Source organism: Morus notabilis, unplaced genomic scaffold (assembly GCF_000414095.1).
Source record: "Morus notabilis unplaced genomic scaffold, ASM41409v2 Scaffold518, whole genome shotgun sequence".
In the NCBI taxonomy this organism is placed as follows: Eukaryota; Viridiplantae; Streptophyta; class Magnoliopsida; order Rosales; family Moraceae; genus Morus; species Morus notabilis.
This window is the reverse complement of record NW_010366577.1, coordinates 1,539,105-1,563,954: the sequence shown is the minus strand read 5'-3', so window position 1 is coordinate 1,563,954 and position 24,850 is coordinate 1,539,105. Positions and strand designations below refer to the sequence as shown.

General features: G+C 37.7%; 1 protein-coding gene across 3 annotated transcripts; it reads left to right on the top strand.

Moving 5' to 3' along the window:
• The first annotated feature begins 1,000 nt into the window (after positions 1-1,000).
• On the top strand, positions 1,001-24,451 carry LOC21409843 (protease Do-like 7). 3 transcript variants are annotated; one of them, XM_024173875.1, is made up of 26 exons: positions 1,001-1,668; positions 1,844-1,914; positions 2,004-2,138; positions 5,160-5,218; positions 6,087-6,123; positions 12,423-12,548; positions 12,656-12,745; positions 13,645-13,710; positions 13,884-13,940; positions 14,042-14,107; positions 15,244-15,351; positions 15,661-15,741; positions 16,781-16,830; positions 17,800-17,965; positions 18,685-19,197; positions 19,406-19,588; positions 19,751-19,856; positions 20,523-20,693; positions 20,778-20,857; positions 21,384-21,410; positions 21,801-22,028; positions 22,270-22,485; positions 22,669-22,826; positions 23,337-23,448; positions 23,666-23,850; positions 23,923-24,451. In XM_024173875.1, the coding sequence occupies exons 1-25, from the start codon at positions 1,386-1,388 to the stop codon at positions 23,840-23,842; spliced, it is 3,366 nt and encodes a 1,121-aa protein (XP_024029643.1). In that variant the 5' UTR covers positions 1,001-1,385; the 3' UTR covers positions 23,843-23,850; positions 23,923-24,451. The 3 variants fall into 3 exon arrangements, with proteins under 3 accessions (XP_024029643.1, XP_024029642.1, XP_024029644.1); XM_024173874.1 differs by having other exon boundaries at positions 23,666-24,451; XM_024173876.1 differs by lacking the exon at positions 21,384-21,410 and having other exon boundaries at positions 23,666-24,451.
• The last annotated feature ends 399 nt before the right edge of the window (positions 24,452-24,850 follow it).

Genomic DNA, 24,850 nt, shown 5'->3' with positions numbered 1-24,850 from the left:
TTCTCTATCTAACGTGTTAATTTGTAAATTCTTTATTATTGCTGTTATCTCTTGTTTTCATTTATTTGTATTTATATTATATTATATTATATTTATTGTTGAGTGCTCTATTCAATTACTTCAGCACAGTTAAAAATTAATAATTAAGTTTGTGATTATCATAACCCTTAACTTTTTTTTTCCTAATATTTTGGCCACCTTTCATATTTATACCTAAAGTCTCTTTCACTTGCTTAAAGACATAATAGTATTTTACAAAAATGAAAGATCTTTTTTAGAGTATGACAATGAAGGAAAAAAAAAACAACATGAATATTAAAATTTAAGTTGGAAAATATGAAAATTGGTAAAAGTAAAGAAAACAATTTGACAATGAAGGAAAAAATTACTTCAGCACAGTTAATAATTATATTGTCTAAATATCTCTTATATCTAAGGGTCTGAAAGAAAAGACCCTTAGATATAAGAGATATTTAGACAATATACCATAATTTTTAAGGTTTGATTGACTTTTATCATGGGTACTAAAATTATTACAAAATATATTATAATGACATTATTTAAGTTTTGTGACATTTTTTATAATAGTTTATGTCCTCTGGCATATTTCAATCCACATTTAAAACATGTAGTAGACATTAGTGGGAATAATCCTGTTTTCTGACCTCAAGTTTTATATTTGAAGTTAATTTTTAAGATATAAAATGTCAAAATGTACTCTTATCACTGTTTTCTGACCTCAAGTTTTATCTAAAGAAGGATAATAAAAAAAGTATTAAATAGACATTAGTGGGAATAATCCTTATTATTATGAGAATTTATTTTTATTTTTTTTAAGAAAATGTTATAATTAATTGTTAATCAAATACTTTTATATTGATTTTTCAATCAATTTCTTCTTAAATTTTCGCGACTAATCAATTAGCATATTGGGTAACAACGTTTGATGTCATCATACCTTGCATGACCACAACTATGATGTTGTTCCCAGGCTCTCAGCCCAACTCTAGTCATCGTTGCGGTTTTAGCTTTGACCATCTCAACTCTAACTCAACTTCGATTTGTATAACTCTCAATGAGACGGGACAAATCTAACAAAACTGAAAATTGAGCAAAAAAGAAACAAAAAAACTCCATTTTATATAACACTTGTCTTGACAACTGTAAACCATTAGAATTTAAACCCCAAAAAAAGAAAAAAAGAAAAAGAAACTGTAAGCAATTAGAAGCGGGGACTGAAGCGCTTGACTCGAAGTCTCGAATAAGTAAACGAACATTTCCCCAAATTCATCGAACACCAAAAACCTAGAAAATCCTCCTCTATTCGTCTCCACTTAGAAAATCAATCCTTTCTCTCTGTGTGTGTGTGGTTGGTGAGTTTGAAGATGGGGGATCAGCTGGAGAGGCTTGGCTCGGAGGCGGCGGTAATGGAATCCGCCGTGAAAGACGATCTGTGTATGGACATCGATCCTCCCTTCCGTGAAAGCGTCGCCACCGCCGAGGATTGGAGGAAGGCTCTCAGCAACGTCGTTCCCGCCGTCGTCGTTCTTCGGACCACCGCCTGCCGGGCATTCGACACCGAGTCCGCCGCCGCCAGCTACGCCACCGGCTTCGTCGTCGACAAGCGCCGTGGGATCATCCTCACCAATCGCCACGTCGTAAAGCCTGGTATCCTATCCTATCTTTTTCAATTCCATTCAAAATCATCACTTTATTTGAATTGAATGTTGTCATATTCTTTTTCCTGATTTTTGTTTTATTATTATTTTTATTATTACTGTTATTATTACTGTTATTACTGCTACTACTACCACTACTATTACTACGTGGTTTTGTTTTGTAGGTCCCGTAGTAGCAGAAGCTATGTTTGTAAACCGTGAAGAAATTCCAGTTTATCCGATATACAGGGATCCAGTGAGTCTGATATTTCTAGTTCTATCTGAATAAGATAAATTTTTAAAAACTATCTGCACATCCCTAACTTTATGTGCAATTTTTGTTAGGTCCATGATTTTGGTTTCTTCCATTATGATCCAGGGGCAATACAATTTCTTAACTACGAAGAGATTCCTCTTGCCCCTGAGGCTGCTTGTGTTGGACTGGAAATAAGAGTTGTTGGTAATGATAGTGGTGAGAAGGTATACATCGTTTACTGTTTACGTATACATACATAAATCAATACGTAGAGTAGATACATGCACATTAGCACGTATAATGCATGCATACATACATACTTACATACATACATACATATATATATATATATATATATAATTATGTATGCATTTGTGAATATATACTTTTTTCTTCCTTTCTGCTGTTGATTACATTTTTTTATCATCTCTTCATGATTTCTATGTTTCCATGAACTTTTACCTTTAGGAATTAGATAAGATAGGAATGGGGTGGTTTTTTTTTTTTTTTTTTTTTTTTTTTTTTTTTTTGCTCAAGCCCTTCAGTATCTCACCTTTGTGCATTATCATCTTCTATTTTACTCACTTGACAATGGGGCAGATTTGAAAAACTTGGACTAGACACAGTCAATGTTTGTTTTTTTTTTTTTTTTTCACTTTTCGCATGGACGGCATCATGGCAAGCTATTTTTCAGCTCTTGCAGTGTGATGCTCTGTTTTTCCTGCGTCCATCACCTCTAGTGGTGGACATAATGCGGACATCATGTCATATTCTTTGTCAGACGAGTCGTCTTAGACAATTGCAATTGGTTTGGGTGCCGTTGATGGATATATGTAGATTTTTGGCACATCTGGACCATCCCCATAGTTTCGATTAAAGTGCACACTGTTTTCTTCTTTGTCGGATGAGTCATTGCCAACTCTTGGGTGCCCCCTCGTTGGAACTCATTGCCGATGCTTGGGAAGTCGAGCACTGCTGTGAAACCCATGTAAAAACTTTTTTCTGTTGCGTTGGAACCTGTAGGTCGCAAAATATTTTTGCCACGTGCTGGCCATCGTTGTTAGTGGATATGGCTTCATTGTCGACTTGCTGACTAAGGAAGCCGCTGTTCAGTCGCTAGTAAAACTAGAGGGTTTGGGTGTCATGCGTTGGAACCCTAGGGTTTAGGTACGCGCGATATGCTTTGGGGAGCCATGCAACTAGTTTTGGGTCTTCTGGCCCCCCGTGGTCATTGTTTGGCATGCGTGGTTGTCGTTTTGATGTTCACAGCTAGGTTTCGTTGCCATCCCCTAGGTCTGCCTCCAACTCCAATAACCATTGCAACTGGCCTCTGATGTATGGTACAAGGTGTTTCATTAAATCGTTGCCCAGTGTTTTTGAACCTACCTTCATTGTCGGCCGTCTGTCTCTCACTAGTCACTATCACTATTGTTGGGCATTAGCCTAGGTGGAAATCCTTACGTCAATATCATTTCTTTCTTTTTATTATTATTAATATTATTATTTAAGGAGCTTTGATGTCAATTTTGACGCATTGGAATTGCATTTGAAATAAACATGAAATTGAAAGAACACTCAAAGTAGTTTATCTTAAACTTTGGTGATGTTATTTAAAATAGAACTCAACTCGGAGAATTTTGGAATTTAAATAGACAAATCTAGGCAAGAAATGGGAAACTAAACAATAGGAAAAAAAAAAAACTTAGCAAATTACAAAAAAAAAAAAAAAGGGAGTCAATAAAAATTGAAGATTTAAGAAACATTGAAAAGGAACTCTAGAATTGCCAATGACGAATAGGTGAAACGACTTGGGTAGGGTGGGTTGGGACTTGAGTTAGGGAGGGCACGGGTTCAATCCTTCATTTTATTAAAAAAAAGGAACTTTAGAATTGGAAATTGTTGCTTGTGGGCATGCGTGTACTACATCACAATATGACATACTCATTTCGAGTTCTGAGTCCTACTGAGCATTATTTTTGTGAATCCTATTTCATTAGTTATACTCGCTATAACTTGTGCATAACGCATGGGTTTCATTGGCAGACTATATTTAGGCAATTAATCAAAGCTTTGTTATGCTAAAGTTGCTCCCGTGATCAATTGATTGTGTTGGTTGGTATTGAGGACCCTTCATTTTTCAGAACTGGATGTGTAAATGAAGATGCATCATCTCCACTACGCCTTTGTTTGTTCTTGGCAGTACGAAGAAATCAAAGACTCACTTCTCCACTTTTGACCCCTATGTTAGGAACCTATTAGGTAGAACTATCCTTGCAAAACCGGGTTGCAAGGAGATGGGAACCAAGGCCTTATAAACACGCCAAGTATCCTATATTTAAGCCACATGGGGCTTTGTTATGTAACATTCCACTATGCTCTGCAACTGCCGTCCATGGCAGCCCATCTTCCCAGTTCGGTGACTTTGTGAATCCCGCCTTCTAATCGGATAGCAACCTTTCCTAGGTCGGCCCATCCTTAGTAACGATCGTTGAACCGAAGTCCATACTACGTTCAATCCTACATAGGACATGTTGGTTTGTAACAAGCCACCGCGCTTGGGCCCAAATCAACAATGGTCCACATTATCGATACTGACTTGGTGGTGGTCTTTTCCTCTTCGGCGGCTTCACTCACGACTCCACTAATGTATCTTAATCCATCCTATAATGCAACGGCTTTGACTTGAACACCCCGTGGTGGACTGGCTTTGATAACAATTGTTAGGAACCCATTTGGTAGAACTTACCCCTGCAAAACCAGCTTATAAGGGGTGGCGATCCAAGGGCTTATGAACCCGCCAATTATCTTATATATAATCCATGTGGGACTTTGATATGTAACACCATATTGGTGGTGAAGTGTAATCATGATTAGATTTGTAATGGAGCAATTCGAGACGAGGCAATAACATATCAATGAGAAGCAAGTGGTAGTTAAATTATTACAAACATATGCTGCTCTAAGACAGTAACAGCCATGCACACATGGACACACATATAAAGGTCTCTGGGGTTGACTATACTAGTGGAGGTGATCAGGGGTACCATTATGATTTCTACTTCTTGATTTCCTTTCGCATGTTAGATTTTAAAAGGTTCTCCCCTTTCTCTGCCCCTTTGCTGCTGCTTATATATTTCTTAATTTTTTTCCTGGATCTATTGTAATTTAGAAGATTGGTATATTGTAATATCGGTTTGCTTACATTTTGATAATCGCTCTTTGGTTGATTCATGTCTGCTTTTCAGGTATCAATCTTGGCTGGTACTCTTGCTCGTTTGGATAGAGATGCTCCTCATTACAAAAAGTATGTATTTAGCTTCACCAAAGTTAATGTTTGTTTGCATTCCTTTTTTGACATTTATTTTCGTAGTTTTACAAAGCCTAGTGATGATTACTATACACGTCTCTTAAATAGTATTGATTTTCTTTCAATTTGAATAAATCTTTGGTGTGATTGGAAGGAGCATGACTCTATTGCGTGGTGCATATACCAGCTACGTTCTTTGAGTGAAAAAGAAAGTTCGGTTTAGATGTTTTACAAAGTGTGGAAAAACCAGAAGTGAGAGAAGTAGATTAGACTTGAACTGATCTTGCTTCCTTGCCATTATACTAATTTTTGAAACCTCCACAACCACATGCTTAACAGAGCCTCGTTCTTCTACTTTAAATTTCCTATCCCAAATCCACCCCTTTCTTTGCTATTCTTGATTATGTCACATGCCACAAGACTACTCACTTTTCCTCCCTCCTCATTATCCCATAGGAATTCTTTCATCAATCTTTCCAACTTATCCACAACAAAGCCTGCACTAGGGCTGGCAATTCACATAGAGTTTGAATTTCAAAATTTCCTCCCTCACAAAGTTTCCGCCAATGAAACCCAAATCATGATTTGATCAATCCGTGTATTCCAATCCTTGAATACTCAAATTTTGAGTATACCTTCTAAATGGGCCCTTAGAGTAATTGCTTCCTGTTATCTCATATGTGCCCAACTAGCCCAAGCCTACTTATATCATTATTAGTTAGTTTGGTACATGCATATATACATGTATATTGTATATTTTTTTTTAATAAATTTTGTAACATGCATAATTAATCTAGTCTTTGCTCTTCTGACACTTTCTTTCACTGTTGTTGTGTTAATGATGGCGGTGTTATAATTGATGTAGGGATGGCTATAATGACTTCAATACGTTCTATATGCAAGTAAGTGCCTTTACTACTAGCGTTAATAGTAGGAGTCAACACATGTATCCTAATTCTATTTTGCTGGAGCATGATTGATTTTTCACTGAGATTTATCGGTAATTATTATAATTATTATTATTTTGGTAAGAAACATGAAACTTGCGTTAATAGAAGAGTCACTTCTCTCTAGAATTCTAAGGGTCACTTACATTTCTTAGTTTTTTCAACATGGCTTTTTCTCCCTTTTTTTTTGCTTCTATCAGGAATTTAGAATCAGTTATAAATCTTTAAGAATAGCATTGGGAAAAGGTGGAGGCTTAATTAGAATAGAGGAGTCCACACAAAATCTCAGGACTCAGATTTTACATCAACATTTCTTTAGATGTTGTGTTCTGGATTAATGACACCATGGTTATAATCTACAACTCTGAGGCCAATCAGGGTTACATCTGTGATAAGAACCAGATGTTGTTGGTTTATAGTAGGAGGAATAAACGTTAGTGATTAGTGGCTGACGTGGATTGGTTCGCTTGGTTCGCTGAATAAACTTGTTGAGAAAGTTTCTTTAGTGATAATAGAATTTGGTTAGTTGGTTAGGCAGGGGGGAGCCAATAAATAAGGGGAGTTTGAGAGCTTAGGTAGTTTTTGAGTTAGAAAGGAGAGCCGGTGATCTCTCGAATATCACCATTGTTAGAGTGATTGATAGTTTTCTGAATAACATCAATATCTTTCTGTTCCGTTTTTCTGTTGATTTGCTGAGGATTCCATCAAATTGGTGTCAGAGCAGTTTCGTCTGGGAATGGTAGCTAGGAGAGCTGAAAGAAACATGGAGGGAAGATTGGAATTTGTTGAGAAAGCCGTCGGAGAACTCAAGTCGGACGTTGGATAACTCAAAAGGAATTGTCGGCAACTTTCGGAGGACATCAGAGCTGTGAAGGAGTATATGAAGGAGCTTACTGGTTGGATGAGGACAGGAGGCCACGCGAATCCACCAGCAGATCAAGCTAGGGCTTCCACTTCGAACGGCAACGAAGTTCCATTGGTACCGGCGGAACAAGCTGAGAACCCACCGGCGGAGCGAGGTAGGGCTTCGGTTTCGAACGGTGGAGATGTTGGTGGTGCCACGGCGGCGGCGTTTCGTTTTGGATATGGAATGGCGCCGAGTGCTCAGAGCGGCAGAGATTCGCGATTTCGCCGGATAGAAGTTCCTATCTTTAACGGCGACGATCCACATGGCTAGTTATTTTGGCTAGAGCGGTACTTCCAGGTTCAGGGCGTGGAGGTGGCGGAACGAGTGGCGGCGGCCGTGATTGGACTCGAAGGAAAAGCTTTGAACTGGTTCCAATGGATGGAATCCATATTCGGTGTCGTGGATTGGCTGACTTTCAAAGAATCTGTGTTACAAAGATTCCGGTCATCACAAATTGAAAATCATTACGAGGCTCTGATCGCCCTACAACAAGAATCGTCGGTGGCGGAATTTCGAGAGAAGTTTGAGCTGCTTTCAGCTCGCTTGAGAGAGGCGGACGAGGAGTTCTTGATCGGAGCTTTCTCGAACGGCCTAGCTGAGGAAATCAAAATTGAAGTTCGTATGGCGAAGCCTACGACCCCTTGATCAATTAATGGACTTGGCCCAAAAGGTTGAGGAAAAGAATTGGGCTCTTGAACGGGCCCAAGTGGGGCGATTTTTTAGACATAGGCCGGCTGGGGAAGGAACTGGAATTCCTAGGGATTATAATAGGCCAAAGAAGTCGGTGGTGGGGGAAAGTTCTTTGAATGGTTCCAGCTGGACACCACCGAAATTTTTAGGGAACACTAGGGGAGCTTTGGAGGTGCCACATGCCAGCTCACTTCAGTCCAACACGTCGGTCAACAAGGAACAAGCTAATGTTTCACCTTAGTCCACTCGGCGCAGTGAAGGTTTCAGACAAAAAATTTTTGATGCTGAGATGCAGAGAAGGAGAGAACGGGGTTTATGCTTCCGGTGTGAGGAGAAATGGCGGTTCGGCCATGTTTGTAAGAATCCCCAACTGCAGGTTCTCATTGCAGCGGTGGACGAAGATGATGGGGATGGAGCTGATGTTACGGTTGAGGAAGCACCGGGAGAACAAACGGCGGAGCAAAGAGAGGTCACTTGAACCTTGAGGACAAGGTTCTTGTGTGTGTTGTGGGGGGGAGGTGGTAGCTATAAATAAGGAGAGTTTGAGCTTGAGTTGTATTGAGTTAGAAAGGAGAGCCGGTGATCTCTCGAATATCACCATTGTTAGAGTGATTGATAGTTTTCTGAATAACATCAATATCTTTCTGTTCTGTTTTTCTGTTGATTTGCTGAGGATTCCATCAATCTGCAAGTTCAAAAACTCATCCTTCACTTTGTTGATGGAAATTCTGAGGAATTCGCGTGGGGAATATCTGAAGTTTTCGAAAGTTGAAGGAGGAGAGATTCGGAGTATAATAATTCCAGGTGATGATTGGAAAGAAGGCTGGAAGCTTCTGAAATGTCGGTTGGATGTAGTTCTAGCAAAAAACTAAAAAGATGTGTGAGGGGTTGAGTAAGCAACAAGGGCGGAATTGCAGTGAAGTCACGATTGAGCAGAAGCTAAAAGTCAAGCTCTGATGGAATCACAACATCCGAAGGAGCAGATAGCGATCGGGCAAAGCGAAACCATACAACCTTTCCGACCAAGGAATGTGAAGATCAACACTATCAAAAAGGACGAAGGTCTTAAGTGAATAAGTCAGATACTTGGAGACAACAATGGTCATTTTTCGAGATGTTTTGGAACATTCTTGGTCAGAAGTAAATAGGGATTTAAGTCGGTTTTTAAACCGACAAGTCCAGGTCTCTCAACTAGCCATTGACAGAGCTATACTTTGGTGCCGGAATACGAAGAAAAAGGAAAGAATTCTGCAGGCTAAGCGGTTTGGATTGCCATGAAGTTTCTTTGTCACTATGAAGCCTTGGAGCCAAAAAATCCATTGGAAAAATCAAGTTATCGAAGGCAGATTGGGATGGATTGGTTTAGGAAGGAATCCTATAAATATGTGGAACATGCATGTATTCAAAGTTATTGGAGAGAGGCTGGAGGGCTGCTGAACATTGCCAAAGAAACTCTGAGTCACGAGTATCTCTTCATTGTAATGTGGCTAGGAGCATGTGGTGGAAATATTTGGGAGCTGCAGAATTGAATTGGTCCTTTCTAGCTCGTAGCAACTTGATTCTGCTTTAGGATTGGTTTGGTTTTGGTAGGAACAAAAAAGCCCAAACTATTTGCAGCGCTATGGTCTTGGCTAGTCTTTGGGTAATCTGGTTGGATCTTAATAGAAGGCTTTTCGAGGACAAGGATATGGTCTTTGAAGAATGATAGCAACTTGTTAGTTTGTTAGAGAAGTTAGTAGTTTGTTAGAAATAATGTTATTAGTTACTTACTGTGGACTTTAGTTGGGAGGGAATTAGTTAGAGAAGGCAGGGGATATTAAAAGGGGGGTTTGGGAACTGAGAGGGAGGGGGGAATGATCTGAGTCTTGTTTGGGAGTCTTGGCTGAGGCTGAGCAAAGGGGAGGGCTAGCAGTACCTCGAATCACTGCATTGTAATTCATTCTTTCATTCAGTAAAGATTCAACTCTTCTTCCTACTCCAATTTGTCTTCGTTGGTGTGTTCTATTCTTGATCTTATCAATTTGGTATCAGAGCATCGATCTTGGTTATGGCCGGAAATAAGTGGGAGGAGAGGTTTGAGTCGGTGGGGAAGGAGATTCAACATGTTAGGGCAGAGATGAACCAGTACTTCGTTGATCTGCGTCGACTGATGGAAGAGCAAATGAAGCTTCTGTTGGCGATGGGGAAAGTTAAGATGCCGGCAAAGGAAATCGGCCCTAGCGTCGCCAGAAATCGGGATGGGGAATTTGGTTCGGGTCAAGTTGCAAGCCGTGGGTCGTTGGCCAGAGTTGAGGAAATTGGGCGTGAAGGAAGGATAATGGCCGATCATAGGGTTTCCAGAGAAGATCGCCGGGAGGTGTTGGGGGTTGTCGGCGGTGGGGTTGGGTTGATCGGAGGGGGAATCGACCGTGGAAAAGGGCCGGCGGTGGAACCTAGGGAATTTGGAGGGGTTCAACGCGAATCAAACCTGAACGGAGATCCTTGGGCAATGTTTGGCGGCGGAATAAGTTCCGATTTTGGCAATTTGGGGGCTGGGTCTCGCGATTTTTGGTCTGGGTCTTGGAATTCAAGAGTCGTTAGGGCTGATTTTGGAGCAATTTTGACTGGGTCTTCGCCTTCTGGCATGGTTGGAACTGGGTCAGCGTTTTTGAGCATGAATTCAGGCAAGATTTGGGCTGGGTTCCGAAATTCCGGCCGAATTTGGATTGGATGCCGAGATTCTGGCGCAATTGGGGCTAATTCCCGCGCAATTGGGGATGGGCCTCGCAACACCTCGCAACACCAACGTGTTTGGGGCCGGAATAGGGAATTTAGGCGTGAATTCTGGTGAAATTAGGGCTGTGTCTTGGTCTGCCTGTGCGGACAGGGCAACTTCAGCAAGGTTGGGGCTGGACTTCCTAATTCCAGCAAGATTGAGGCTAATTTTGGTGCAATTGGAATTCACCCTCGAAATTTCAGTGAGTTTGGGGCAGGGTATGCAGAAATTGGTGTGCCTGGAGTTCAAATTAGGAAGTTTTCAAATGGCAGACTTGAAATTGGTGGGTTTGCAACTCCAAAACCCAACCTTTCTCTTGTTCACTGCTTTAGGACCCATTGTTGTTGGGATCGTCGCTACCGAGTTCATGGTTCCAAGCCTCTCTGTTGTAGCCTTCATCACCACTGAGCTTGACTCTCCTAGAGTCAATGCTCCATTCGACGTTCCAAGATTCAAGCTCATCGATATTGGAAGAAAGTGGAGTCATTCAGCTGCAATTTCTTGACTTACACCTTGAGGACAAGGTGTTTGTTTGGGGCGGGAGTAATGATAGCAACTTGTTAGTTTGTTAGAGAAGTTAGTAGTTTGTTAGAAAGAATGTTATTAGTTACTTACTGTGGACTTTAGTTGGGAGGGAATTAGTTAGAGAAGGCAGGGGATATTAAAAGCGGGGTTTGGGAACTGAGAGGGAGGGGGGAATGATCTGAGTCTTGTTTGGGAGTCTTGGCTGAGGCTGAGCAAAGGGGAGGTCTAGCAGTACCTCGAATCACTGCATTGTAATTCATTCTTTCATTCAGTAAAGATTCAACTCCTCTTCCTACTCCAATTTGTCTTCGTTGGTGTGTTCTATTCTTGATCTTATCAGAAGATTTATTTGAAAAGGCTAAATTCCTAGCTTCGTTATGGGCATCGACCTATCCATCTTTTAAGCTCTTCCCTTTATCCTTGATCTTATTGAGCTGGGATGATGTTTTGAGAAAGATTTCCTTTTTGTTCGTGTTGGTTGTTTTGAGTTGATTGTTTTTTCCTGTTTTCTTTTCTTTTAGATGGATTCCTCATCCATTTTGAAACTTCATTTGTAATTTTTTTCAGTTAATGAAATTTCTTTGATTCTTATATAAAAAAAAAAAGAAGTGAAAAAGTACAAAAGGGGAGAAGGGGTCCACCAGAAAAGGAAAAAAGAAACAAAACTAGAGGGCCTATATAAGCAAACCCTAATAGACTGATCACTGGAAAATAATGTCCCACCCCTTAATAAGTGTGAAAATGAATACACAGTAACATCTTTATTTTGAGAAATCCTTAATGCTACCCATCCATTTCTAACACAAACACTTATGGATGCTCACAATGAGCTCATCCATTGACTGTTTGAGCATAGTTCACATATCCCTTGTGCCATAGATCCAAATTCTGCCTCTGCACTATTTCTGGCCACAACCGGTTGGTTGTTACTCCTCCATGTCACCAACCTTTTCCTATACAAACGTACAATAACCAGAGGTGGACCTCAATGCTTATGTGTTCACCAACTTTCCTGAAGTACTCCTTCAGTACCTCAGAATTCGATACACCACTTCAAGATGTTCGTCATACACTACCTCAACTTGTGTTTCATTTTGAAAAGAGTAGAATGTTGGTGTTAAATAGAGGCTGCAAAATGATCTTACCGAGGATTTAGTTTATGATACTGAAAGTCCCAACACATTTCATAGAATGAGAACAGTATTTTCTTTAGCTTTTGGTTGTTTTCTCTTCTTAATGAAGTTTGCGTTTCTTATACAGGAAAAGTATTCCCAATAATGTCAAATTATGCTTCAATATAATTTTGTTTGTTGGTTAACAATCTGTCACATAACAAATTTTTCCTTTTTAGTTTTCATTTAATTATTTTGATAATAGGCTGCATCAGGGACTAAAGGTGGTTCAAGTGGTTCCCCTGTGATTGATTGGCTAGGGAGGGCAGTGGCTTTAAATGCTGGCAGCAAGTCATCAAGTGCATCAGCATTCTTTTTACCATTAGAACAAGTGCGTGTATTCTTATTTTATTGCTTGCTTGACCATTTATTTCTTTCTTTCTATTGGGAATAGTGAAATTCAGTTTTGAATACTGAGGAGTGCAACTAAATCTGCAGGTTGTGAGGTCGTTGGAGTTTCTACAGAAAGGCCGAGATTTTTCTGGTAATAAATGGGAAGCAGTTTCCATACCTCGTGGTACGCTTCAGGTTTGTCGTTCTCGTTATTCTTTTAAAAGATCATATGCTTCAAAGCTTTCTAAAAAAATTGACCTTGTGGTGAACCAAAGTGTGAGTAAGTCCTGTTATGGTGCGCAGTTGACCCTTTTTTTTTCCTATCAAGGTTATCAACTGTAAATCCCGGAATGTTTTCTTGCCTGTGTAAACCATGTCACAGATGTTGCTATGGTCAACAGATACCTAGACATGCCTTGGTAGGTGTGAGAGGAGTCCAGAGATCTGGGAATTCTGATTCTGGGGTCAGAGAAATGAGAAGAACGTCTTTTCAGACTCATTTATCTCCTGTATTACTTTGTAGAACTATATGTAGTTGTATCAGTGAGATGACAAGGAGAGAAATACAAAAAGACCTCCCCTAGTGTAATATAGTAGAACATAATTGTGAATAAACAAGTAGAATAGACTTGATTTGACTACTTGACTTAATGATGGTGCTACATTTCTTCTGGGTGGTTTTATTTTTTTTTTCCTTTTTCTCTTAGTCTGTATGGCTTGTGATCGTAATCACTTACTTGGTGGAGCCAAATGGGCTGATGATTCTTCAACTAGATATTTATGATGGGGTAAATTTATATGATAACTTGATATTTAACAAAATCTGTATAGGAAGTGCATTTAAAATATTTAACTTTGAGTTCCAGATGGTTGTAACTAGTGGTCTTGCTCAATGAAGTTGTGAAGTGGTCGTCTTTTTCATTAATACTATATAATTCGGGAGAGGATGTGTCGTCAATGGGTATAATTCTGACATGTAGTATGACATCTGCGTCTGTTGAATTTTAAGTTTGATTTTCATATTTAGAATTTTAGTTTTTTGATGCGGCATTTTTATAATACATGAATTGGCATGTTTTTAACACATGAAATAGGTAACATTTCTACATAAAGGATTTGATGAGACACGTCGACTTGGTCTTCAAAGTGAAACGGAACAGGTAACATTATTATCATTATTATTTTTTTATTAAGTGACACGGAACAGGTAACATTTCTATGTTTTATTATTATTAGTATTTATTATTATTATTTTTTAAGTTTCTTTCATTTGTTTGGTAATTGTTGTAACAATTTGGGCTCCTTGATAACTTTTTCTTATTGGTTTTTTAAGATGGTACGGCACGCGTCACCATCCAGTGAAACTGGAATGCTTGTTGTTGATTCTGTTGTGAGTATCGTTCTGCATGGAGGTCTCTATTTATAATAATAATGTTTCTTTATTATTTTATATATTTCTACGACTCTTTATGATGAAACACTTTGTTTCAGGTGCCTGGCGGCCCAGCCTATAAGTGTTTGGAGCCTGGTGATGTTCTTGTTCGCATGAATGGGGAAGTATGTTATGTTCTGTTGATCTTATGGAATTTAGTCATTGTTTGTGGATTGTCTGGATGCCGTAAGGATATAGATTGCTACTGTTGTTGGTATTATAGTTTTTTATTTGTGTTTTCTTTCTCTTGCATATTTGTTGGGGTCAGTAAATTTCTTGTACCTTCAGCTGCTATATTGACTCAATAGTATTCATGGTTGACAACTATTTTCAGGCATCATTCTGAAATAACTATTAGATTTGTTTTCTTTTTGTGCAGTTATATATATATATTTTTGGGTCCAAATTGAAATGTAAACTTTAGTTGAGTGCAAAATTGTGAATTTACACTTTTGATCTTGTTTGTAAAGTTTATGTATTGATATGTTTAATGAGTTACTCGGACTTTTATCCTTTCCAAACTTGTACAGGCCTTTGACTTCATCACCATAAATCCTTAGGACATGATAGTGTTAACTCCTGAAAATGTGGAAGAAATTTGAGGAGACATACCTGGCTACCTGTAGCTTTTCTTGTTTGCTCGTTCAAAAGTGACGAGTCTCATGAACTATTAATCAATATTTTAAATTACATACACGCAAGGTTTTTTCTGAAGAAAGTACTTTCTCTTATTCATAAAGAGCCTTGGAAAGTTCTCCTATACCCCCCTTTTAATAGGAATGGTAATTGTCTCGACATAACAATGTATAAAGAAAGGATAAGTATTAAATCCCACAAAATCATAGACAAAGGAACTCCCTTTACCGCATTTACTTCTACAGCAAATAATTGCGTGAAAGTTAACTCCACTTCCACTTTTCCACAGAGAAATTTTCCCAAAAGAATTTCATGGTAATCAAAGACAATGCTATTATCTTAGGAGTTTAAACTTATGGTAGAAACTATTAATCTATATTGCGGAAATTTATGTGGAATATTTTGGAGGGAATCATTTGATTTTCCAATTGCTGTGTTCATTTGAGGATTCTCTACTGGATTGGACTTCTCCCGTGGTTCCACGTTCAATTAACATGTATTGGACTTAGATTTCTATAAAGATTCTGTGTTCTTATGCCTTTATAAAATTTAAGTAATTGTAATACTTTGAACATTGACATCTTACTTTGTATGAAATAATTGACATGTTGAAATCCCAATGCAGGTGATTACCCAATTCCTGAAAATGGAGACTTTACTTGATGATAGTGTAAACCAGAAGGTTGAATTACAAATTGAACGGGGTGGTACATCGCTGACTGTAAACTTTACGGTGAGAGTTGCTCTGGTTTGATGTTTATTCTATCCTCTTTTTATAGTTTGGGCTGCCATTAAACTTCTTGCTTTGTCGTTCTTGCTTTTTCACTCTTTGGAAAGGGAACACGTACATGTTGTGAATTACATGCTGTTTAAGGGATGACCACCAATTGCTCAGCTATACTAGATTATTAGTCGAAGCAGGACCGGGTGTCCTTATTTTACAAAGCCTATATATATTGTAGTTACAGGAATTATTTGTCTTCATTTGTTTCTTCTTGTTAAATAATTGCATCATTGAAGATTTCTTTTGTTTCTACTTCAGGTGCAAGATCTACACTCAATAACCCCTGATTACTTCTTAGAAGTAAGTGGTGCAGTAGTACACCCTCTTTCGTACCAACAGGTTGGTTGAAATTTTCTTAGTATTGAGAGACAATTTCTTTCACCCCTTCCACACATTTTTCTCCGTTGGATTGATCCTGAATTTGCTAGTTGTAAATTCAATGCGTAAGAGGGTGACTTAATTCTGCATGTTTCATCTGATGAAGTTGAGGAAGAGACGGGGGAGGTTTTGGAAAAGAATTAGATACTCGGTAGCTTTGTGGGTGTTTAATACTAAGGATTTTGTTGATGCCTCCTTTTCTGATATGCTGTGGGGTTGGGATATAATTTTCTAATGTTTCTTTTTGCTTTTTGCTTTTTGTTTTTTGTTTTTTGTTTTTTTTTGAGTGGCTCTATGGTTTGGAGTTCTGTTAGATGACTTGGGTTGTTGCATTAGGCATTTCGTTTGGTAGGGGAGGATTCCTGGTCCTCTGTTGTTTTGTACTTTTTTTGTTTGATATGAATATAGCATGCTGTTTCTTATAAAAAAAAAAAAAAAATCTGCATGTTTCATTTTTGCACTGTGTTCTGTTTATGAACTTGTTTTAAAGCTGCATTAAGATTGGTGGAATTTTTTTGGTCTGTCCTGCTCATATTCTATTTCTTTGTTGTGCTTCATTTAGAGCCATGTTTTCATGGGCTTTTATGTAATTCCTCAGGCATTTGGTTAATATTTGTCTTCTTTTACTTCTTTACTGTATTGACATCCGTCATTTGTCCGATCCTGATATTGTTTGCATGTGGTCAAACACATTGGTGGAAGAGTTTCTTGAAGTTTCTCTAGAAAATGTTACTACATGTAATAATATATTGAAAGAAATTAGGCTTTCCATTCTACTTCCTTCTCAGGATGACAATTGAAATGGTGTTTGGTTGAAGGACTGTTTTTTCATCAAAGTTGAAACAAAATTCTGTAAAAGCTTTTTTTATCGACTAGAGCATAGGTGGTGTTTGCTGTTGCTTCTGTTAAGGCAGTTTTCTTTATTCCGTTTGATAGCAATATCTTCTATTATGAATGCGAATATATTTAATGAATAAACATATTCTTTTTCCCTTGACAGGCTAGAAATTTTCGTTTCCATTGTGGCCTTGTATATGTTACAGAACCAGGGTATGTTATATTTTTCATGTAAATGTGCAGCACATGTTTATTTTTGGTGTATTTATTTTGAAGTTTCCTTGCAATGATTTATAACAATATTGGAATTTGATAGTCTTATCTTCAATAGCTGAGTGAATTAATTATGACAAGGAGTACCCAATGACGCCTTTCAAATTTTCTTTATAACAAATAAACCCAATCTGAAGTTGATAAGTTAGCTTGCTTAATTAATTAGTAAGCCATGAGCCAACAAAAAAAAAAAAAAAAACATGTAAGCAGCCAAAGAGTGACGTGGAAGCGTGTTTAAGTTTGAAGTAAGCTTTCACAAAATGTTCTGTTCTTGGATCTACAAGCACTACCTTCAACATTTCTTTTGATAAGAGAATGCAACATAGCTTCTAGATATGGAACGCCATAGTATATTTATATTTCATATTGCTCCAGTTTGATAGAGGTATTTGTATTAGTCCACCGACTTTTGATTTTTGTTTTTCCTGATAATTTTGTGATAAGAAACAATAACTTTCATAACAATGATGAAAAAGAAATAAATGTGTAAAGGAGGACAATTCTACCAACAGTAACTTACCTCTTACAAATCCCATTCCGTACTATTAGAATAAAATCAAATATTATAAATGTTAGCCCCACCTTGTACTGAAATTTCCCATACCAGTGCAAATTTAATTTTTATGGGGGTGTGCACTGTGTATTCTTTCCAAGTAGAATACTTGAAAGGTCTTCCAGTTCAATTGTTTCTGTCTGAGCAAAACCTCACCTGCGCAGTCTTAATGCCCATAGTTTTTGTTAATGTAACTTGATGAACTAAATCTTTAAGGATTTTATCTGCATGATATCCATAACTAATAATTTTAAAGATTGAATTTGGAATATAAGAGAGACATGGCTTCCCCCTCTATGTTTTAAAATGTTCTTAGCTCTCTGGTGGACCTCAGCTTTTAATTTAAACTGTTACAGATACATGCTCTTTAGAGCTGGCGTCCCACGCCATGCCATCATTAAGAAATTTGCTGGTGAAGAAATATCACGACTAGAGGAGCTAATTTCAGTTCTATCCAAGCTATCTAGGGGTGCTCGGGTGCCATTGGAGTATGTCAGCTACACAGATCGTCACCGTAGGAAGGTATATATTATAATAATTAGCATCATTCTTCCATTCATATTTGGCATGAGGGAAATGGGAATTATTTTGCATGTCACACTATGTTACTACCTGTGGGTTTGCATTTTGGATTATCAGAGTCATCGATTAAGGATGATTTGATGCTTTTTCCCCAAAATAGAAAAAAAAAAAAAAACCTATATCCTTGTTTTCCTCTTTTGTTTCATGAAAGATAAGTCTAAATGAGGGGAACCCAAGCGATCATGGCTCATGGTACTACATCAACGAAGATTTTAGATATGTATGAAGCATGAAAAATTTTGATGAAATGCTTGGTTTATTGAAAAATTTGTGTAAGAGCTGCCTTGGACTGGGTTCTTTCCAAACAATAAGGTTTCTCAATACAAATTGAAGAATGATCTTCAGTAATGTTCTGCAGATTCTTGGTACTGTTGGTGCTCTTTAAATGATATCTAAGAAGATATCTTATGTTAATAAAAAATGGTCATGAATTCGTTAAATTGCAGTCTTGTATTGTCTGCTGATAATTTCTATTTGGTATGTATACCCATACTAACATACGTAAGCACACCAGTATGTATTTGAATGTATGTAAAGACGTCTCTGTGCATACGTGTTTATACCTTCATATCCTTCCTCATATGTAGTTATCTTTCCCATCTTATTTGCTCGACTCACGTACAGGAAACTGATCATCTGTTGTCTCCTGATGGCTGCAGTCAGTCCTGGTGACAGTTGACCGACATGAATGGTATGCTCCTCCACGGATCTATACTCGTGATGATAGTACTGGTCTGTGGAGTGCTAAGCCTGCTTTTCAATCCACCTCTATTCTATCATCATCTGCTATCAAGGACCTAGGAGTTCTAGCAGGTGAAGCAGTCCAACTGAGCACTGAGGTGACTTGTATGGGACACATGTGTCGCGATAGCCTTGAATCGACTGATGGCCATGGTGTTACTAGCATGGAAACAAGTTGTGAACAAGTCTCAGAGGAAATACATTCTCGGGATGTTGATGTTGAAGTGAAGAAACGGCGTGTAAAAGAGGATTTGTCTGCTGATGGAAATCTTGTTTCTGACTATACCTTGCACGGAACAAGTGAAGCTAAACTGGAGGATTCAATTACTTTGGAAAATGCTGTAGTGAGGGACTATCAAGTTGCAACTGCTGTAGCAGCTAATGCTTCATTTGCTGAACGCGTGATAGAGCCCACTTTGGTAATGTTTGAGGTAATCTTGATGACAATTCTTTACTATATTTTATTGTTTTTGGATCTCTTTATAACATAAGTATAATTTTATTTTCGAAGAATTAATTTGCTGTTTCTGCATCGAGTATTTTAGTTTAAATTGATTACATATTGTACTGTTCTTTAATATATATTACATTCTAGAAGCAGCCTGGTTAATCATTCAATATGGTCATATAAATATGCAGGTTTACGTGCCACCTTCATTTATGCTCGACGGTGTCCACTCACAACACTTTTTTGGCACTGGTGTAGTAATATACCACTCTGAGAACATGGGATTAGTTGCAGTGGACAAGAATACAGTTGCAATATCTGCATCAGACGTGATGCTGTCATTTGCGGCTTTTCCTATTGAAATTCCCGGGGAGGTAAATTTTTTAATATTGATACAATCACCATGACTTCCTATTTTCCTTTGTGGATTTCTAGTCAGGGCAGGGCGGGGGGTTGTTTGTGTTCCTTATTTTCTAATTATTTTTTAAGTTTTCTATTTTCCTCCCCTGGCTGAAAGTTGCCTACTACAATTGCAGGTAGTTTTTCTCCATCCAGTTCACAACTATGCACTTATTTCTTATGACCCCTCTGCTCTTGGAGCGGTTGGTGCCTCAGCTGTCCGTGCTGCCGAGTTACTTCCTGGTTTGTTTCTCTCTAAGGAGTACTTTGTTACTTTCTTTCTTTAATGTATGGCTAGTTGGTCGAGATTTAATTCTTCTGTTTATCTCTACTCATTTCCTTCATCCACACCACATCTTGATATGAATGACATTGGTTAGTTTTCTCTAAAATCTTCTTACGAGAAAGCCGTTTTGTACCTTTTATTTTATATATCTCTCTCAACATTTTTAATGCTTAAATTTGCCCTCAGAAGCAGGTCTCAATGACTTTCTTCTGACAGATCGATCACCTTTTAAAAACCCGTTGCAATACTAATAGCTTCTAGGTAATATTTCAGAGTGACGAAATATGTCCTCATGCTTGAAAGAAATTGTTTTGCATTTTAGATAATTGAATAGCAGACATGACAGCTTTCAAATTGTGCACACATTGATGTCTAGGAGCTATGTTTTTTGTTCAATCGTTGTAGCTAGTGTCAGCTTTCTAGTGCTTTTCTATCGCTTTTAGTGCAGTATAAATGACCTTTTGATTAGTGTAATTTTTTTTTCTTGTCAATTGTAATAATTTTACATTGTGTTTAGTTATTTACTTCTTTTTTTCCTAATAGTTATTTACTTTTTAGTTAAACTGTGAAACAGCCAGCATTGTGTTATGTTTAGTTATTTTTTTTTGTTAAACTGTGAGTAGAGCCAGCATTGCGCCGTGGAGACTCGGTATATCTTGTGGGTTTGAGTAGGAGCCTGCAAGCAACATCCAGAAAATCCACTGTGACCAACCCATGTGCTGCATTAAACATTGGCTCAGCTGATTGCCCACGGTATAGAGCAACCAACATGGAAGTCATTGAGCTTGATACTGGTAATTGGAGTTTCTGCAGTCAATTATATTTGAAAATGGCTCTGTTTCTTTTACATATTTTGGATTATCTTGTTTCACTTTCAGATTTTGGTAGTACATTTTCTGGTGTTTTGACTGATGAGCATGGAAAGGTTCAGGCTATATGGGGAAGCTTTTCAACCCAGGTCTCCTCTTTTAACTTTAGTCATGTCATCTTTTCATCGTAAAAGTCATGGGTGTAATTGTCTTTCCCAAGAAAATTTGTTTTTATTATTGTTAGATAGTTTTATATGTAGCCTTTTTGTTTTAAAAGTTGAGATTTGTACATAAACGTATGCACAATATTCCTGTAAAGATGATAATATAAGTTATATAAGATAGGACCATGTAACATTCACAATGCTTATGTTTGATATTTTTTTTGCTGCTGTGGGTGATTGGGTTAAATTTCCGTAGTCATTCATTTAAGAGTCAACACTCTCAGGCAGATCATTTCTCAGCCTCCCCTGCCTTTCTTCCCCAACCATTTTCCACTATTACGCCAAATGTCAGTGTTTCATCTCTTGCTAAATTGAAAGATCCTACCGAATTAATGTAGTTTCAACAATTTTCTCTTTCTGTCTGCACCTACTCTACTCTTTCATTTGGAATCCCCAATTTCCACGCAGCACGTAAATGACGTGTCTGATCCTCCATTATTTACTGATGCAGAAAAGAAAACGCCTAAGGAAACATACGGTGAGTTCACAACCCCTATCTTTAAACCTTTCACACCCAAACTGTGCAGATTCTTTTTCTCCTGCGGCAGATTCCGTGTTTTGTGCTCTCTGTTTTGATTTCTTCTGTTGTTTTTAACCTTTTCCGCGGGTGGGGGAGGTGGGGTTTTTTGTAATTTTTATGCTGAACATCTTTGGCTGGACGTTTCTTGGAGTCAGCAATTAGTTTATCCACGCATCACACCACGACAGATTACAATATGCACCTATTTTCATATCTCGGTTTACATCCGTGTAGTGTTGACCACCATCCATTATGATTTGAACTGTGCAATTAGTTTTGTGAAATAAATAACAATGCTTGGTAATATGTTTTGATTTTTTTCCCTCATGGTTATATTCACTTGCGCAGCTGAAATTTGGTTGCAACACTTCAGAAGATCATCAATTTGTTCGAGGCATCCCAATTTATACAATCAGTCAAGTTCTTGACAAAATTATATCTGGTGCCAATGGGCCTCCTCTTCTCATAAATGGTGTCAAAAGGCCAATGCCACTAGTAAGAATTTTAGAGGTTGAACTGTATCCTACATTGCTTTCAAAAGCAAGGAGTTTTGGATTGAGCGATGATTGGGTCCAGGTTTGCTTTCATTGTCTGCAATTCTTGTTTTTCTACATATGCCATAAGTATGAAATTCACTATAATACTTCTCCTTAACAATACATATGAGATTAGATTAGCGCTGGACGATAGCTGTAAACTCAATATAGAAATTTTTTAAGGATTGGTAATACTGATATCTTACATAATCTGAATTGTTAAGAGCACTATTAGTTTTATTGTATCCTTGTAATTAAACCTAAGTAAACTCCTTTTATAGTCTCTAGTCAAGAAAGATTCAATCAGACGACAAGTTTTGCGTGTGAAAGGATGTTTGGCTGGATCGAAAGCTGAGAACCTATTAGAACAAGGAGACATGGTGTTGGCAATCAATAAAGAGCCAGTTACATGCTTCCGTGACATTGAAAATGCTTGTCAAGCATTAGACGTATCTGATAACAATGAGGGGGGGCTTAACATGACCATTTTCAGACAGGTGAAAAATATGGATTTGAAATTTCATATTTAATTCATTTGTTTATAGTTTTACTCTTTGGGAAAGGAAACTGGGTTCTCTGAAGAAAGTACTGCATACATTACGACACTGATGCTTTTTTTGTGTGGATATTACAAGTTGCAGCGATCCATTTTTAATACCTTGATCTGCATGATCTTTCAGGGACGTGAAATCGATCTTCTTGTGGGAACGGATGTCAGGGATGGAAGTGGAACCACCCGTGCAGTAAACTGGTGTGGGTGTGTTGTTCAGGATCCTCATCCAGCAGTGCGTGCTCTTGGATTTCTCCCAGACGAAGGTCACGGTGTATATGTGGCAAGGTAAGAGTTTGTCTTCACTTGTAAATACTAACTTCACATTTAGAATGTTGGAGCAAGATGTTGACTATTTATCAAGTTTAATTAGAATATAATTACTTCCGACTTTGTATTCTTATCCCATTCTTATCCCTAACTAGATGAATAAGATTGCAAGGATTGTCTACCTTAAAACTGTTGGGGCTGAGTGAGTCTCATTTCCAGAAAAGCTAATATGAAATCAGGCCTCTTTGGGTAGCAAGCTACTATTATAAAGCTGGCCCTGCTTTTAGTATGCAACTTCAGAGTTATTCTTGTTCGTAACCAATCGTGTTATTTTATTTATTTATTTATTTATTTTTCCTTTGTTTCCTGCCTTACTGTGTAAAGATCTTGTTTGTCAATTCTTATTAACCATTTTGCATTTTTTCTCCTCTTTTTCTTTCTTTTAAAGTGGATATTTTGTAAGTTACACTTACCCCTACGATGTTCGATTTATTGAATATGTTGATGACACAATAAAGAAATTACCAGGTGGTGTCATGGTAGTCCAGTGCATAGATATAGTTTATATGCTCTTCAATGGATTGTTGAAGTTAATGGGAAGCCAACTCCAAATTTAGATGCGTTTGTGAATGTGACAAAGGTACATACTATTTCCTCTCTATTTGTTTGTGTGCATGAAGTAGTCAGAGTCAAGCGCAAGCTATATTGCATTTGTTGTTTTCTTTAATGGCATTTGGCGTTATTGTTGTATCTTTCTTATTGTTTTCTACTCTTAAAACACTACTCGCGTTTTCCACCTTAGTGCATTCATGGATTTTTAAAGTCCTTGTATTTTTGCGTGTTGGTCTTCAAATCAGGGATTAGAACATGGAGAGTTCGTTCGTGTAAGGACAGTGCACCTCAACGGAAAACCCAGAGTACTAACATTGAAGCAGGACTTGCATTACTGGCCTACGTGGGAGTTGAGATTTGATGCGGAGACTGCAACCTGGCGTCGAACAACGATCAAGGCCCTAGATCGTAGCTGCAGATAAGCTAAAAGGTTCTGTTTTGGAATCAGCATTATATTGAAATTTGCCCCATTATACCTATTATATTTGGCTCGACCTTGCAGGTTCTGGTAATGGAAAGGGTATATACTTTGTGAAAATTTAGCATGGTACGAAAATTGATCTGAGAAATGATTTGATATTTGAAAAATTCTGAGGGATGCTGCCTGACGTCAGTCGTAGCAGTGAGCAAACTGCTATTGTTACGGTGTATCTAATAATTGTCGTTGGAGGTTCATATTATACATTGGATGGAAGAACATCCATAGATACCGAACTTTTTAGAGTTTAAATTATGAACATATACGTGCCCCAGCGAAGTTCTCATTCCTTTACGCTGCAAGTGGTGGTTGTACCTTCATTACCATGGCCATGGGCGCCTTTTAAATTAGACCCTACAATTCTGACATTATTATTGTATTGTGTATTGTGTATTGTGTATTGTGTATTGTGTATTGGGTATTGCTAGAGAGAATGTTATGCCCGTGGGATGTTTGGTTACTTTGACTTGTCGAATTTATTACATGTTAGATTTAGAGACTCTGAATATTTGTGTTGATTTTCATTTCTTATAAATTGCTATATTGTTTCTCAGATGTGCCAAGTTTCTTCATTGCCTATTGTCTTATATCAAGAGGCTTTTGATAAATGGGAGTGTAAAAACTTTGGCTCTGTTTGTTTCCGTTTTTATTTTTATTTTTCACGTTTTGTAAGACTAAAAAATGAAAACGGAAACAGAAAATGCGTTTGGCCTAAAATTTTTTTAAAAATAAAAACAAAACTGTTTTTGTCTTTTGTGAAAAATTAAAAATAAAAAAAAAATGTGTTTATTTTCTCGTTTTCATTTTTTGAAAACGGATTTTATTATTATTATTTTTTTCATTTTCTTCTCTTTTTTGAAACCCTTTTTGTCTTATATAATGATGTTTATTCAATATATTTATTTAATATATTATTATTTAATATATTTAATAATATTATATATTTAATACA

Bases quoted from the DNA above. Each gene is read 5' to 3' on its own strand.
- LOC21409843 (XM_024173875.1), top strand. From the start codon at position 1,386: ATGGGGGATCAGCTGGAGAGGCTTGGCTCGGAGGCGGCGGTAATGGAA. The intron at 2,139-5,159 runs GTATACATCGTT...TCTGCTTTTCAG, and splicing joins GTAATGATAGTGGTGAGAAG to GTATCAATCTTGGCTGGTAC. The intron at 5,219-6,086 runs GTATGTATTTAG...TAATTGATGTAG, and splicing joins GATGCTCCTCATTACAAAAA to GGATGGCTATAATGACTTCA.